The sequence below is a fragment of the Amblyomma maculatum genome, chromosome 1, assembly GCF_055883805.1.
Source record: "Amblyomma maculatum isolate TAMU_Amacu chromosome 1, ASM5588380v1, whole genome shotgun sequence".
NCBI lineage: Eukaryota > Metazoa > Arthropoda > Arachnida > Ixodida > Ixodidae > Amblyomma > Amblyomma maculatum.
This window is the reverse complement of record NC_139344.1, coordinates 350,498,983-350,516,203: the sequence shown is the minus strand read 5'-3', so window position 1 is coordinate 350,516,203 and position 17,221 is coordinate 350,498,983. Positions and strand designations below refer to the sequence as shown.

Here is a 17,221-nt window from a genome sequence, read left to right as displayed (position 1 = left end):
CCCAGCGCTTTTCTTTTCTAAAGGGAAAGGCATCCAAGTGTCACGAGAAGTGTTAACGGCAGCCTCAGCCTGTTAGTTTCGAATAAAAAGATCCTGTCAGGACAGCAGTCACTCGAGTGAAAGCATTTTTTATCACCCCTAACACTTTACCACTTGCAAAGCAAACTGCAAAATTATAGCGAACATTTCAAAGATATCAAATTTCAGTCTATCTTCCTTTTAAGCTAATAAACGCCTTCCAGCGCCACCACCAAACTCAGGGCCACTCAGTACATTATGAATGTTCTCAATGGGAGAGGTAACTGAATTTTTAACTTTAGTTCTTTTTTATAAGGGCATGTAAAGCCTTCAGAACTTGCACAAGATATGAGCCAGAACAGCTGTTTAAAAAATTGTAGAGTTGATATAACAAAAAAGTTTGATTTCTACAGGCTATGTCGTGACAGTTCGAATATGTAACCGCCAAAAGCCACGTGCGCCTAAAGAACCTAATGTGTGCCCTTCCTCCAATGGCTGATGAGCACATTTGAAGTGTAAAAGCTCTGTGATTCTTTGCAGTGATTGAGAAACGGATGAGCTATTCTTCTTTGAACACGCAAAACTTGTGGTGTTTACGTGTGTTGGATGTCACATCCGGCGGAAATCGAAGTCTGAAAACTAAGCGAAGACATTCTGACCATGCATAATTTTAAACATGCTGGAAAATATCTGCTCTCTTTCGCTTCTTGATGAGGTTCCATTCATTTTTTTTTGCAAGATTCGTCAATACCCGTGAAAGCATGCTGTCTAGAACAGACTGCATAATTAATCTGTTTCCAACAAGGCTGTGACTAAAGGTACGTCGGACGGACCCGGTACTTTTTTTCCTCCGATTACTTCAGTTTTCCAAGTTCGATGTATCACGCGAGGCATTCGCATAGGTTAATAACCACCATATAGATAACAACGGTGCGTTTCAATTGTAATTACAAGGCAAAACCAAATTGGCACAGCCGCAAAGTCTGGGTCACGCGGCGGCTATGTTTAGCCCTGGCTGTTTTTCCATTGTCTACACACAGCCCGAAATTGGGCGCTTGTCGTCCGATCCGCGTATACTTGAGTGTGACAATAAAATTTGTGTTGCGTACGTGCGTGAAAAACAGCATATCCTTCGATTATATATTACTTGGCACCAGACTCTGGGTTACGGCAATGAACTGCAATTTTCCTCCTAGCCTGTTCTATAAAAACATGTGTAATTTTCTTATGTAGCGAAATCCGGCGCCGCATATCTTCCGCTCATTTGTGGCTATTCATTGGCCGTTCGATCGGCTTCCGCTAACTCTGAACGTATGCCTGGATTTCAAATTCATGTACGCTAAAATTAACACGAACACAAAGCTGCAGGCTGAGCACTTAGTTGTCTAGCCCTCCCCTAAGTACCCAAATAACATCACTGTTCATACGGAAGCGGATCATTCGCACTTCCGGCTTTGCGGTTGTACACTCATATATTGCGGTGGAGCGCATCTCTCCCTCGTCAGGCTCGCCGGCTTGCTGGTCATCACCGCTGTACCAGCTTAGAAGACTAGTAGATTCGGTGTGCCTTTTACCATAGCTGTGAGGAATAATCTAAATGAATGATTAGATGAGAATAATATCATTCTCTCCGGCTGGATGTAAAGAAGAACTAGCATATCATTCCATACGGATCGCGACGTACGGGCAGGTATTCTGCGCGGCTATGTACTTGTTGTGTCGGCGCTCAATTTTCAGAGGTCGGTGCAGGATCAACGACAGCACAGATGCTCGGAATAGCTCGCTTGCATTACGAACAGATCGTGGTGGCAGTTTAACTGTTTATGTCTAAACGAAATCTGCTCTATCGTGAATGTGCTCACCTTTGCTGGTGTACTATACATAGTACGTCGCGTAGTCTAGTACCACCGCTTACATGCAACCTGTTGGCCTGAGTGACAAGTTGCGCTCACTGCACACAACCTTGGTTGAAGACGATGATCTGCGTCATTGTGTGAATGCAACTATGTAAGAATGGGTGAACCTTTCTTAGTACTTCCTCGATAGTCGCGAAGGCTGAGCTTCAGGTACGCGTAGCATGTGGAATGCAGACAATGCAGACATACGTTGTGTATCGTGACGTGAAGCTACAAAGAGACCTAGTCAACTACATAGCGGCAGGAACAAGAAGAACGCGCATGATTTATTTGCAGGTCTCTTTATACAAGCCGTAGGCGGCGCTGCGATAGTACGGTAGTACAGCGCCTTTTCGATAGACGTTACAATGCACTTTAACTATGGTCCTAATCGACGCCCACCATAAGTTAGCGAGAATCAAATGGATACGTCAGACGTATATTTAGGCGCTTCGTTTAAAAAATATAGTATGCGATTGCCCCATAATAAAAAGAAAAGGAAGAACGAATTAGTTCCGCAGGCAGCTTCATGATCTGCATTAATCAAAGTCCAGACACTACTGAAGCATTACTTAGTCAAATGGAATGCACGCGGCCGTCCTAGCATTACAGGCGATATGCGGCTGCAGGATATTTGTGTTTTAAAAAGGGAATTCTCGATCTTTCTGAGATCTATTGAAGCTTTCTAGTGGCAACCTCATAATCATTTCGTAAACGCGCTGGTCAGATGAGATGCAGTAACCTCTTTCACTACTTTACGGGGGTTACAATCAATCTACGCATAAGCAAGTATTAGCTTCTTTCCAGCGCGACTTCGCATTGAAATAATTAGAAGAGTTCAACGCTGCTGAACCGAATATTGAGCGAAAGCAATAGCTGCAGGTGACCGAGCATTCTTCTTCTTCTTCTTCTTCTTCTTCTTCTGCCCACACATAAAGCCCCGCTTTAAACATGCTTTATTGGGCTTTAGGAGTAACGTGAATGCCAGGGTCCTCGCAGGCTGATTCTGACATAACCGTCCCATGTGAAACGAGAGACCCAAGTTGGCAGCTCCTGCCAGTTTGGTGGTCACCGCCGTGCCACGCTGACGGCTGAAACTGCGAGCAGTATTGCTTTCGCAATAAAAGACATATCCTTCATCTATTGATAAACAGTGGTATGATCGCTTATTTCATCCACGCTGTGATATTATTCACTACCGAATACAGGGAGTACTAGCCTCGCTTTACGCAGGTATGGCTGCTGGCAGTCTGTGGGCTGATGATCTCGGCACTCCTGTGGTCCGTTAGCGACTACGTCCACTTCAAGCTCGGCGACCAGACCCTTCCTTTCAGCCCTTTGGGTACATTCTTTAGCCGCATCTGGGCGTTCGTCGAAAGCAGTTTGCAGGAAGGTAAGACGTCTTCCTTTCTTTTCTTTTTTCTTTCACGCCATCTCGGCAGCCAAGTATGGAATTAGGCAGCATAACCGGATCGCAGCTATGAACACGTGATTTTGTTAGTCATATATATTTTTAGCAGTAGGTTTACCCGATCTGCACGAAGCAGTACTGTTTGTTTCACCACTTGCTTTTTCTTCGCTTTCCTGTCTTTCGCGTCGCAACATTTCTATTCGGGGGACGTATTGTATGACTGTTCTGTCATGTTTTCTAACGTCATTATTTCTGCGTATGCTTTTATGGTTGGTTGGTTTGTGGGGTTTAACGTCCCAAAGCGACTCAGGCTATGAGAGACGCCGTAGTGGAGGACTCGGGAAATTTCGACCACCTGGGGTTCTTTAACGTGCTCTGACATCGCACTGCACACGGGTGCCTTGCTTTTCGCCTCCATCGAAAAGCGGCCGCCAAGGCCGGGATTCAATCTCGCGTCCTTGGGAACAGTAGTCGAGCGCCTTAACCACTGCGCCACCCCGGTGGGGTACGTTTTTATGAAGATTTTTATGCACTTCTCATTCCTTTTCTTCTTGGAGTACATCACAGCCACATACATTCCAGAGAAGTAAAAAAAAAAATATTTTTTTTATGCACTAACTTCTGTTTTAAGCACATGCCGACCACCATAATTATAGAGCCACTAGGCTGGTCACAATTACGAAAAAGGCGTCGAAGGCGACACACAGATATTTCGATTCCTAAATTTCACTCGCCTGCTGCCTGTCTCAAACCATTATAAGCCAAGAAGGCGGGCAACGTTCTTACTTCCCTCCTGACACCTGAGACTGTGTCTTGGAACGGTTTTTTTTCAGATACATTCGATTTACTTTTTCCTATTGGTAAGCCTGTCTTGTATAATGAACGGAGAGAAATTGTAAGAGAAACTCCTAACGTTTGGGAAGCACGCGTAAACGAGCATTCGCCAAAAATATTTTGTCACTTTATTTCGGCCCACACAAGTTTTCATTTCCCTCCCTGAATTTAATCTTTTGCTCTCACCAATTTATATTTCTAATGTCAGCAGTGCTTTTGGCCAAAGCCCTTTGATCATGCTTCTACTTCGGTTCGCCAATATTGGACATAAACTTCTTCCTTTTTGTCATGTGCATTAACTTTGTGATTTCAGAGTAAGTATCCCGGCTTGATTCGGCCAGTGATCATCTACATTTAGTAAGGTTTGTGTTTTGTAGCGAAAGCTACACTGCGTTATCAAGCCGTCGGTGTTGCACCGTGGCACCATGCCACGTGACCGTTGCCTATCAACTGTCACGTGGTATAGACCGAGAGCTGGACCACGAGTTGATGGAGGAAAGGAGAAGAAGAGGAGAAGGAGGAGGAAGAGTAAGAGGAAGAGGAAGAGGAAGAAGAGAAAGAGGAAGAAGAGGAGGAAGAAGACGACAGATAATTCGGTAGTTGGTAGAGGCGAACAACAGCGGAGTTGCTAGGACAGAAGGTTCGTTCGAACGTTGTGACGGCGGCACATTAAATCCAGGTGTCCGCAGAAAAATTCGCTGCAACACTCACACCTTTCGCTGTATCACTAGGTTCAAGCCATGCTTAAAGCCCAACAATTTTTTTGCTAGCTCTATCGTACTACCCCTTCTCTTCTTCCACTTCCTCCTCCTTCACCTTCTCCTCCTCCTCTTCTTCTTCTTCTTTCCTCCTATGTAATGATGTAAGTATTGGTCTATATGCACTGCCGAATCTCAGCTATGGAGGGCGAAAGGCTCCGAATGAGGCCGAGCTGCCACATTCAAAAATTTGAGTCATATTCTGTTTTCTTTTTATCGTTAGTGGAAGGAAGGGGCAATTGAATATATTCTAGTGAAAGCTTTAGACTGCAGTGAACATAAAATAATTCATAAGACTGTCATAAAGTATAGAGTATAATAAAAGACATCCGCGAGGAGTCCTGATAAGAATCAAGGTACTCCAAGATTGGGGCACTTCTTGGTCATTAGAAAATTTGTGAGTCGTAGTCAATAGGTCCCGTATTTAACATTTATTGATCTTGATTTTATTATGCTCGTGACGTCATCCTTGTAGGAAGCAAAAAGAAGTGGGCAGGGAAAGCGATCGGTCAATCCAATGACCGGCAAAACCACTTATCAACACGATCAATCGATGGGACGACCAAAGCGGCCAAACAAAATCGCAAACACTGGCACCGATAACATTAAGACCGCGCTTCAGATTTCCATTCTATAACTTATGTTAACGACTGACATGTTTTCAGCAATATCTGTTTTCTTTATTCCCTCTATGTTTAATTATACCTGAATTGCCGTCTGTAACTTGTGGAAAAGTTATTTTTTTTTTGCACGTAATAATTTTCATCTTTTAACGCCGAACTGCACTGCTCCGGTGGTGAAGTAATTAGGGCGCTCGAATTATGTACTCAAGGATGAATGATTGCATCCCGACCACGGCAGCCGTTTTTAAATGGAGGCGGAAAGCAAGCTTCCCGTGTGCTGTGCGATGTCAGTGCATGTAAAGAACCTCAGGTGACCGAAATTTTAAAAGCTTTCCACTACGGCTTCACTCATAGCCTGAGTCGCTTTGGGACGTTAAACACCAGTAAATCAAACCAACCAATGCACGACTGTACTGTGAGGTTGTGATAAACAAATAAATCACTAGACAAAGCTGGTCCTGTCACCGTGCCTTTTTTAGCCGCCCAATGTTCGCCGAATACAATCGAGCCAAGTCACAGGAACCAAGGTACATTTAGTAGCAAAATCACTGCACTGTTTTGTAATTTCGTTTCCGAAGCGATAATGTGGCCGATAATGATCGTCACTCTCGTCAAAGGCATTGTCATGGTGTGTTATTCGGCAGTGTCGCCACCTATTAGCCGGTGTGGCATGGGCCTCGAACATGTTTAAGAAAGTGATCGTAATAATTTGCATGTTTCTGTCATGACTAGTATGACGTCAACCACTCTAGCTTATGTAACCGAAGTCTCAGCCAATGAGAGATGGTTTGATTTGTCGACTTGGCCCTGCATAGCAGAGAAAGAAAATGACGTCGCTAGCTGGCTGTGGTCCGTGACGTCACACGCGGCACTTGCTATATGCCAAAGAGGTAAAAGAATGAATTGAGAATTAAATGCATACAGTTTGCAAGCACATCTATGCGCGATGTTCTCGTTGTGATGTTTGGTGCACCTTTATCACGCCAGGCTGGAACTCTCTACCGTGGTTCCAAAACTTCTAAGAAATTGAAATTGGTTAGTTGTCCGTCTTGCTTTTTGTTTTGTTTTTTGTGATGAAAGGAAATAAAAACTTAAGCATCCTTTTCTAAGCAGCTTACAGGGGCGCAATTACATTGCGCGTTCTCATTTCACGGCATGTCAGTATGCTTCTAAATGGCCATATTTTGGGCCGCATAGGTCACAATACCCCTAATGCAGCTTCCAGTCATGGAAATCTTTTTGAAGCAAATATCATGTTTCATGCTCATATCAGGAACCTATGCATTCTTCGTGAAACAAAATGCCGTCTTCTCAAGTTACAACGGTTGCCACTACCCTGCGAGCAGGGAATCCTAATCCGAAGAGAAAGCATATGCGCTTTGCTAAGAGTCCAGTGCGGCTTTGCAGCGTCACCTGATGTGCCGAGCCGAGCGTCTGCTCGTATACTGGTTGGCGCTTACTGGATGGTGGTCATCATCCTCACCACCACTTTCGCGGGTCAGATGAAGGCCGTGCTGATGGTGCGCGAAGAGGTTGACCGCATCGACAGCCTTCGAGACCTGTCCGAGAGGCCCTACATGAAGCCCTACGCACCAGACGGTAGCGCCGTCGTCTCCTCCATCAGGGTGAGGCTGCAGTTCTTAGCTGATGACACTTTTCGCCCCTAATAAAGGTTCGATACATTTTTATAGGCTTTCATTTTACAGTTGCCAGCGTTTTTCTTAGCCCGCTGAATGAAAGCGGAAAATATTTTTGTTTAGAATTAAGGATGCAAAATGTTCCTTTGCTTGCGCTCTAAGCTGTGCTCCGTGCATCTATATACTGCTTATTCGGCGCACCTGGTGGATCGAAGTGTAATTCGCTACTAGCCTTCTGAAAAGTGGTGCGTGCGTGGTGCTCCTTTCATAATTGTAAACACTCCGTGGTTGTAAACGAGAAAGCTGTGTCCCTAGGACAATCCTTTTTAGTTGTTCATTTGGCTCCCTTCTGCGCGTGAGATGCGAGATGCGTGAGATGGGTCTCTGTCGAGAAGTTGTATCTCGAGGAGTTCTCTCTCTCTGAGAAGCTCTCCTAGAAGAAGTGAGTTCTCTGAGAAGTTCTCTGTCGAGAAGTTGAGAGAACGGCACTGCTTAAAATAAAGTTCTTTTTTTTTCTTTTTTTGCATGCTGGTCCAGCGTTCTGGGGAATGCCGCAAAGTTGAGTACATTTGCAAAAGAAAAAAAAAAAAAGAGTAAAAGGGCACCCACAAAAACGCCGCCATACGGCTACAAAGAAAATTTATATGCTTTTATAGAAATTTCGTACTAAACGAAAAATCCTTCATGTTTCCGGCCCTAGGACAGGGTGGATCGCTCTTCAATTAAGAATTGTCTGTGGAAGCTGTATGGCTTTCTTATGGTGTGGCTGCGCTCTGGAGGACATTTATCAGTTACTACTTTTTTTTTGCTTTATTTGTCGACATTTACGCACCATCGCGCTTAAAATATTCCTCTTGTATAACAGTACAATGCTCTTAGGGTTCCTCCCACTCCCTCGAATGGGTCCAGGAAGTCTTCTTTTCGAAGGCCACCAATCACGTAGTACAATTCACGCTCGATCTCCGGTGTTAAAACGCCGACATTTCAATTGCACATACGAGGAGAGGAGGAGTCACCAGAAACTTAATCCGGCGTGTAGGGCACGAGTGGCGTGACGTAGTTTTAGGCGAGAAACACTCGTTTGAAGACCTGGTCGTTTTCGCCGAATGACCTCTCTCAGACGCTATAAAATACGACAGTGAAACTCACAATTACGGTATAGTCCCGAAGGACTAATTCTTGATGCACAATGTCGCGAACATCTCAAAAGGCAGTGAGAATGCGCTGGGTGAAGTTGAGCACCTTTTCGCTCTTTTTGTTCGCGGAGATCGCTGGTTTTTCCTTTGGGAGGATTCTAGCTTCTTCTCAAGGTCTTAACCATTAACTCCAATTTAATAACCAGTAATTATCCTCGATATAAAGTACAGGTATCGCCAATGTTACGGCGGAATTCCATGGACGGGAGCCAACTCGCATATTCAAATCACACGTTGGGATTGTCTAGACGGTTTCGTAAGACACGCCAAGAATTATAGATCGATATCCGACGATACTCAAGTAGAAGTTTTCGAATGGTTTCAATATTCTCAAGGTTGAGCTTGGCGAAGGTTTTCCTTGCTTTTGGTGTTCTCCAGGGTTATTCTGCATCTGATACACCATGTGCGCCTCACAAAAGATTGTTCACGGCTCACTGCGGCTTCGTAGTAAACTTTCCACGTCATGCCAAAAGTTCGTGTGGTGAATTCCCTTAGTTCTACACGGAATTTCACATTCCACCTTTATTTGAAGATATTCTAAAATGACGTTCCAGATTTAAAAAAAAAACGCAGCCCTGGTAAGGCACGTGGCCGAAACGATGTATTCTGACACAATGACTTGTGAAGGTCGGTGTTCCCTATATGCTGATTTCTTTTTTCATGTTCCAAAACGTGTCTACAATTTGTTTCGTTGCCTCTTAATATAGCCAGCATATAATATCCGATGTTGACAAAGCAGCCATATACCTCCTCTTAGTGCGAAAGCACCTAGCCGGGGGATGATAGACAGAGCAAAAAGCGACAGTTATTTGGTTAGGGCTAGTTGGTTGCAATTTCTTGAAAATACGGCACAAGCATAGAATAGGACGACACGGATGTAGACGGGACACTTGCAACATTATTTTGGAAAATAAAAAGTATCACGTCGAATATATAGGAGCCGTTGCCAATATCAGTCATGGAGGAGTACTACAAAAGAAAGGCAGGGCCGAAGTGCATCAAGGCACCTTCCGTTAATTTACTTGAGAGCGAGTTTGAATTCCTGGATTGCCACTTGTAGGCCTTAACTTTTTTTTGCGTGCTTTCCACAGGAAACTATTTGTTGTGTTTGATTCGGCAACTGATAACTTCCAGTATTTATGCTTTTATTCATTTCCGTTTTCTGGTAGCTTTTACTGTCCTTGATATTCTCGCTCTTCATAATTGTTTTCCCATACACCCATTCTTATTTCGCCTCTTTCATCTCACATAATTGTTTTAACTTGGAGCTATGTACACTCCTGGTTTTATATTTTGCCTTGTCTTTCTCTCTTCCTCTTTTTTATTCTTTTTCAATTCTTCCGTTTTTTTTTGTTTTTTTTTGTTTTTTTTTTTTTTCTTTCGCCTTCCCTTGTTTCTTCTTATTTCAGTAATTCTTTTTTATTTTTAGTGTGTATTCTATACTTTTATATTTCTATATTCAAACATTTTTACATATCTGTTTTCTTCACTTGGTAAAAGTGCATACTTCTTGCTTTTTTTTTTTTTTTTTTTTTGCTTTTGGCTCTCACTGCACTTGTCTTGCTTTCTCCATAATGGTTCACCCTCGATTTTGCATCTTGTGTCTCTTCACCACATTTCCTCTTAGCAAGAAGCCTTGTATACTCCTGTTTTATTTGATTATATCTCTTCCCTTCTTCTTCTTTTGCTCGGTATAGTTTACACCCTATGATTGTTTTAGCATAAGAGCCTTGCCCACAATCCTTTTATCCTTTTATTTTTCCCTTCATCCTCAACCTGTTTGTTTACTTCTTTTCACTCGTGTTAATTGTTGCGTTTTGTTATTTGATGGACAACCTTTAGGATCAAGGGCTTTAAAAAGCGAATCGTTAGACAAGGCTTGCTCCTTTTTGTTTGTGACCCCCCGGAGCCGTGGATTTTTTTCTATTCTTTTTTTTCTCTTTTTCCGCCTAGTGCGCTCTTAATTGTGCTCTACTGTGCGCACGTTCACCGACTGAAGTGAAAATGGCTCCCATATATTCGACGTGATCTTTTTTTTTTTTTTTTCCAAAATAAAGTGGCAAGTTAGTGCCTGTCCCGTCTAAATTTGTGTCGTCCCTGTCTACATTTGCGCTTTGTTTTCAAGAAACAGAGCAAAATCTTATATTGCTTGTGGAGCAGCTCCATAGCAAAGCGTTGCTGTGGAGCTTCCCCGCAATCAAGACAAGATTTTGTTTGATGACTGCTTAGCAACGAATTGCTATGCATAGCAACTGCTTAACAGCTGCGCGGCAACGCTTTGCCGAGGCAACGACACTTTCCGCAGTATGTCGCTGCTGTCGCGCAGCCAATCAATGAAAGCAGATTGCAAAGCATTGGTGACAAATTTCCTGTCATTCCGACCAATTACACAAAGTTAGGTGAATGAAAAGAAAACATCTGAAAAACCGCTTCCCCGCGATTTAGAATTTCGCCGAAAGTTCTCTGTATTTTTTCTCATCGTTCTTAAAACAGGACTCAGAAGACCCGTACTACAAGAAGGTGTGGCGCATGATTCAGAAATACAAGACCGATCTGCCGCCTGACGACGTCCTATCGGACGAAGCCATGCATGAAGTCATACTCGGTAAAGCGGTGATCATCCTCAGCCGTCCCACGTTGGCCGCCAGGGCCACAGAGGTTTGCGCCAACTCCAGTGGGGGAGAGTTCTACGTGGGCCAGGTGCCGACCTTCAAGTTCAACTCGGTCTTCTACTTCAACAATCGTATGCCAGCGCCTTTGAGGGACGCCATCAATAAGAGGTATACATAGGCCAAATTCGTGCAGGCGCAGCACCGAAACGTGCATTGGAAAAGAAGAAAATGTGCTCTTTTGCGTTTATTTTCCAGTTATCTCTGCATGCCAGTTCTGTACGCTTTACGTTTATATGAAGAATATGTTGCTTAGCCACGCATGCTTATGCACTAGTCATCTGTTCTTGCTGTTATAATTAGGTCTGTTAGTAATAAACATTTTCCCGTGTACTGGTAGTTTGAAACTGCGTAAGAAATCAAGCAAACAGCATCTATGACATGCAGAATAAATCAGTGTAAAAGAGGACATTACCTTTACATGCTGACGATGGTTCGCTGAAGATGGACTGAGACCTTTATATTAAGAGTTTATAAAATTCCTTGAAAGTTGTTACCTTTTCAGTTCATATTTAAGGGCACCGTAAAAGTAAAATCAATTTTTTCCCTAAAATGCAGAGTGAATGCTTTATTTTACACCGTTATTCAGCCTATATCCCAGTACCACGACTGTGCAGGCTACAGCAGCGCTTGCCAAACATATTTTAAAGAGGCCGAAGAGGCCACTGCACTCCATATAGGTAGTGTGCAATAGAGGTGTGCACGGGCCGAAATTATGAGCCCGAGCCCGGCCCGGTCCCGACGCTACAGGCCCGAGCCCGGCCCGGCCTGACATTTAAATGGCCTTAGCCCGGCCCGGTCCGGCCCTGTGCTCACACTTAAGGCCCAGCTCCTGCCCAGCCCGACCTGAATCCGTATCATGAATCCGGCATAGCTGAAGTTTTTTCCGCTGCTGTCACTTGCGGCTTGAATTATATTAATACGCTCTCAGCAAGAACAAGTTTTCTGCGCATAGCTTCCTTGCTTCTCTAAACGCGCGTAGGCTCTAACTATGAGCAAAGGGTTAATGTTGTCGCCGAGTACTCGGTGAGCTCGTCTTTCTCACCATGTGCCTTGTCTGGCTGCATTGTATGGGCTGAGCAATCACAAGGTGACTTTAGCAAGGCAGATACTTGGACTATAGGAAATACGCCCTGCTTCCAACGAAGCTATGTCGAGGCCAGGACCATGCCACAAAGGAGACGTGAGAGGCGACTGCAAGGCGTGAATCTCGAAACTGATAATGAAATGTTTGTTAACGGTGGTGGCGCGTGGAGAACAGGCAGATTGACGTTGGCTGAGAACTCAGACGCTCTCGGGTTGAGAGGTTGCAGGAAAGTATGTTTTGCATTTGAGATGCCTAGAACACCATGACCATATTTGCGCTTTCGCAAAAGTTGCGGCACTCGGGGTCGGTTTGTCTGACCCGGCCCAGCCTACCCGAGACAAATATGTCCTGGACTCGGCCCGGCCCGAGCCCGTGTACACATCTAATATGTAGGTGCGAAGCATAAGACGCCACTTCTTCAAACCTAACGTCAGCTAAAGTAGCATATAAAAACAATGTAATTCTTTTAGGGTGACCACAGATTCTGGAAGATGTGTGGTCTAATGACGCAGGGAAGCTTGCCATCAATTAAGCGGTTTTTTAGATTGCGGCCTAAGCGGCAGACTGCAGAGGATTTTCATTTTTCGTGTCAATTAATATCTTACTATTTCAAGTAACCGCAATAGTTCTTGAGCTAAAAATAGAAATTCTTCATAAGAGCAGTTACCTGCTATACTCCCGTGGTCCGCAATATTGAAAACATTTAAACATTTTTCTGCGCCACACGTGTTGTGTATTTTAAAAGATTTCGTAATTAGAACACGTGAACGCGATACACTCCTGCAGTGATTGATAAGAAGCGTTTCAAATGAAGTGAGTCTTGACTTAACCATGTCCGCCGACAAAATATCCATAATGAGATATGCTGAAAGCAAAGACGGGGGGGGGGGGGGGGGGGGGGGGGGCTGTATATTCATCAGCATCATTTTATGTGCAGGCTTACTGGAGTAACGCGTATCTACAGACCGTAAGCAAACAAAGTACTATGGAGATCAAAACCTAGCCTAGCAATGTCCAACTACGACGCCTGAGCCATTTGCTACACTTTGAGATTAGCACAGAGGAAACGTAGCAGAAAAACTTATTCAGTGATTGAATATGAACGTTATTCCTGCAGTGATCACTGTTACTCAGTTACTGAATAATATACACGATGGCATTCTTCTTTATTGGCCAAGCAACGCGCAAACTGACAGCTGACACAGACAAGAATTTCTCTGCCAGTGTACAGTTGCCTTGCGCGCAGTATTACCAAGAATCATGCACCAGCTGAACTAATCTATACTTAATGTTACGATCACATCAATGCCTGTTCTGCTCTTCTTAACTTACCAAGCTTCCTAATGTTGGTCTTTTTGCCCGCCTCTTCATTTTGGCCGTGGCAGAATCCTGTGGCTTCGTGACTGTGGCCTCGTGGAGAAATGGTGGAAGGAGTCTTCCGGCAACTGGCAGGGATGCGGCCAGGCCGTCAGTGACGGCACGCTCAAATTCGCCGACTTCAAGGACTTGCTCAAGCTGTTCTTGGCCATGCTCGGCTGCGCCTTCCTTGTCTGCCTCACCGAGTTGGCACTCGGACGCGTGTCCCGCTTACAGAAGCTGCGAGGGACGCCTCAGCAACCCTCAGCCGGCTCCTAATTGGGTCGCGTACAGCATCTTTCTCTAGATTTTTTTTTCTTGCCACAGAAAGTTTTTTTGTTATACTGCATTTAGCGCTATAGTATCGATAGGTAAATACATAATCAACGCACAGATGAATATGCGCACTGGCCAAGACCAGAATCCTGCGATTTTTTGTATTCAATGCGATATACAAATTGGACAGGTTGAAATTAATGCGTGACACCAAGCAGCAGTTTCATACTGGTATGAATTTTTGCCCCCCAAAATATAGCATGAAGGTATTCCTGCGTACACAGTGTTTCTTTCGCTCCTTTTTTCACTGTCTTTGTGTGATTTTATAGGAGGGACGCACAAGCAATACCTAATGCACGAAATCAACGTGGAAACGGGCAGAAAATAATGCATGTTTAGGAAAAGAGAACTGCGGCTGTTAAAGTCTCTTGTTCAGAACCGAGTCATAAATAAAATATCTCCTCGTATCGCTTCTGTGTGCTGCGGAAGTTCAAGCTGAATACAGCAGTATCATAGCCGGATAGCGAAACAGCGCGCAAAAAACAGGCCAGATAATAGAAATACAGACACACGGGGATAGAAATTGCAGTTGGATATTTACTACATGGCTCGCGTTAGATATCAGACGAGTAATTTGTACTAAGGAAAAATCGCAAACGAATTTTTTCTCTTTCATTCATCACTAAATAGTCAGATCATTTTTTTTTGTCACATCCATTCATGGGGTGCACATATTTATACATGCTCAGCCTTTATTTTTATGACGCAAGTCTTGGTGTGACTGGCGCTTGAGGTAATAGTTATACGGCCGTAAAATATTTTAGCCCCCTAGATTTTGATTGCGGTAACCACCTAATGCAAGCATATATCTACTGTGCTGCTATGCCTTCTGTCTATAGTAAGGACCTGTTATCTTGATAGAATTTACTTGGAATAGCAGATTCAGGACCATGTACTAGAAACTATTAGATTTTGCTGATCCCATCTGCTCAGGTTCGTGATGCAAAAGGAGTTTATATGGCGCCTGACATGGCCTCGTGACCTTCACGTAAACTTCGCGACAAAGAACAGCGCCAGTATTTGCTGGAGGGAGATCTTGCACATGAGAAAGATAGCCGAATCAAATACAATCTACGGGCAGCAAAACATGGCACAGCCTCTAACAACACGAAATAAAAAACAGAAGGAAAAAAAAGCTGAACAGGGCACCTACAAGAAACAGCCATCAACAACAATACAGTTACACACATACTTAGATAAAGCCCGCCGGTGCATACATCAATACGCTGATGTTAACAAGATGTTAGTCTGCAACATAAGCACAAATGTAAGCGTCCTAGCTTCAAGTAAACATGTTACATGAGCCTTATTAGATGCCTTGTTTTTTTTTTAGGTTTTTATTTCACGTTTCGTTAAAGAGATAATGTTGTCGTGATAGCCGAGGCAGGCGGTCATTGACGCGAAGTCTTGACTCGTTTATATAAAACACTCGACAAGGCGCTCGGAATTCATGGGTCGCCTCACAGTCGCACGGGATTATTCTTTTTTCTGCCATTTTTCACATGCGCTTGTATTAGGCCGTCGCTTTTGATCACCTTGCTTAGCTTGGAACGCTTCTTGGACGCGATAGACGTCATATCTACGCCAACCCGCCCAACTACTTTCCTCAACGCATGGCTGATAGCACGTCCCGCATGATGGCTTAATACGTCAAGACGGTAGGTAACTGATTCATTCGGTATTTATTGCAAACACTGCAATGAATTTCGGCTGTTAGTAGGTTCATGTGTCTGTAAAGCCTCACTTGCGTTCTTCGGGCCCTGTTTCGCTAAAATCAAGTACCAAATTTGTCCAGGTATTTTCAACAATACATTTCTATTGAATATTTATGTATACGTTAATAATGCAGTACTATTTAGAAAACTCATTTATTTAGGCCACAGACAACATATGTGTATTTAGAGCCGTGTTCACAACTCATCAACTTCGACTATACAAAAATTAAGACATGCTGTGCTTTAGGGCATATTATGCATAGAAGTGAAAAATATATACAAAAGATGTGACAGGATATCTTCGAAAATCATGTGCACAGGCTTTTGCTTGCATTCGCTTTGCAATGCTACACACTGCACAAACCATAGCACATCATTTTGAAGCTGACTAAAACAATGAAAACATTCAGCAACCTCAAAAACATAGTCAGCGTAAATGCTAATTAAGAAGGCCTGTTAAAAAGCAAATCGTTTCAATCTTTTCTCCAAGAGCTATCCAGGAACAATACATTGGACATTCTTTGGGGTTATAACAACGACAAAAGAATGAGCATTGTTAGAAGTGACTGAGAGTGGTAGGAGAGGTTTGGTTTGGTTTGGTTTGTGGGGTTTAACGCCCCAAAGCAACTCAGGCTATGAGAGACGCGGTAGTGGCGAACTCTTAACGTGCACTGACATCGCATAGCACACGGGTGCCTTGATTTTTGCTTTCATCGAAAAGCGGCCGCCGCAGCCGGGTTTTGGCCCCGCTTCCTTGGGAACAGTAGTCGAGCGCCGTAACCACTCGCCACCCCGGCAGGACTGGTAGGAGAGGAGAGCAAGAAAGGGTCTTCATTTAATTTCTTTTCTTGCCTTATGTTCCCAGCTCCCTAGAAATGTTGCAAATCAAATAAATAATTATACCTTCACTGATAAGAGGTAGAGATTGATGCGGTCAGCTGTGTTTATTTTCCCGTCAATCGATCCGCCGTACTCGCGTAATAAATAACAATAAAATACAAAGCTTCATGACAGCGTTACGATTATTAGCCAAGCCCAGAAACGCCCATCAGTGTCATAATGCACTATCACAATTGGTACTCCATCATTTGTAATTAATTGTAGATGATGACAAGATAAAGCAACAACTTTGACAGGAGTGTGTTTACTGTTATGTTGTGTGTTTAGCTACAGGATGAGTAATAAATGACAACACAGAAAAGCATATTATATGACTATTCGCTGGGCATACTCTGAACTTCATCGCAGAAATGCACTCCAGAATTAGTTGGAATCAACATGCCACACATAGAAAACATCAAGAACATAATATTTGAATCTTCCAAGTTATCAGTTAACGCGGAACTACGCCGCAGTGAAACCAAATGAGTATACACTTAGAGCCGACATGAAAATCATTCATGAAACGCTACGATAAAGAATAAAACAAAAAAAAAATTGCTCTTTGTAATATCTCTGCAAATTATGCTGTCCTGACAAAGGCACACACACACACACGCACACACACTCACGCACGCAGACACGCACACACGCACACACGCATGCACATACACACCCTTTCTGAATAAGAATGTGCGTGCGCGCGCGTGTGTGCGTGCGTGTGTGTGTGTGTGCGTGTGTGCGTGTGTGTGTGTGTGTGTGTTTGCGCGTGCGTGCGTGTGCGTGTGTTCGTGTGCGTGTGTGTGT

General features: G+C 43.7%; 1 protein-coding gene and 1 long non-coding RNA gene across 2 annotated transcripts in view; one reads left to right on the top strand and one right to left on the bottom strand.

The window, feature by feature from the left end:
• Positions 1-13,795, top strand: part of LOC146207744 (glutamate receptor ionotropic, kainate glr-3-like) — a 41,945-nt gene extending 28,150 nt beyond the window's left edge. The window contains exons 8-11 of the mRNA XM_084596912.1: positions 3,147-3,306; positions 6,947-7,164; positions 10,866-11,152; positions 13,514-13,795. Of these exons, the coding sequence (XP_084453038.1) occupies positions 3,147-3,306; positions 6,947-7,164; positions 10,866-11,152; positions 13,514-13,763 (915 nt within the window). The 3' untranslated portion in view covers positions 13,764-13,795. The remainder of the gene's footprint in view (positions 1-3,146; positions 3,307-6,946; positions 7,165-10,865; positions 11,153-13,513) is intronic.
• The window catches only part of LOC146207743 (uncharacterized), a 95,155-nt gene that overhangs the window by 30,455 nt on the left and 47,479 nt on the right, over positions 1-17,221 (bottom strand). The window lies entirely within an intron of this gene.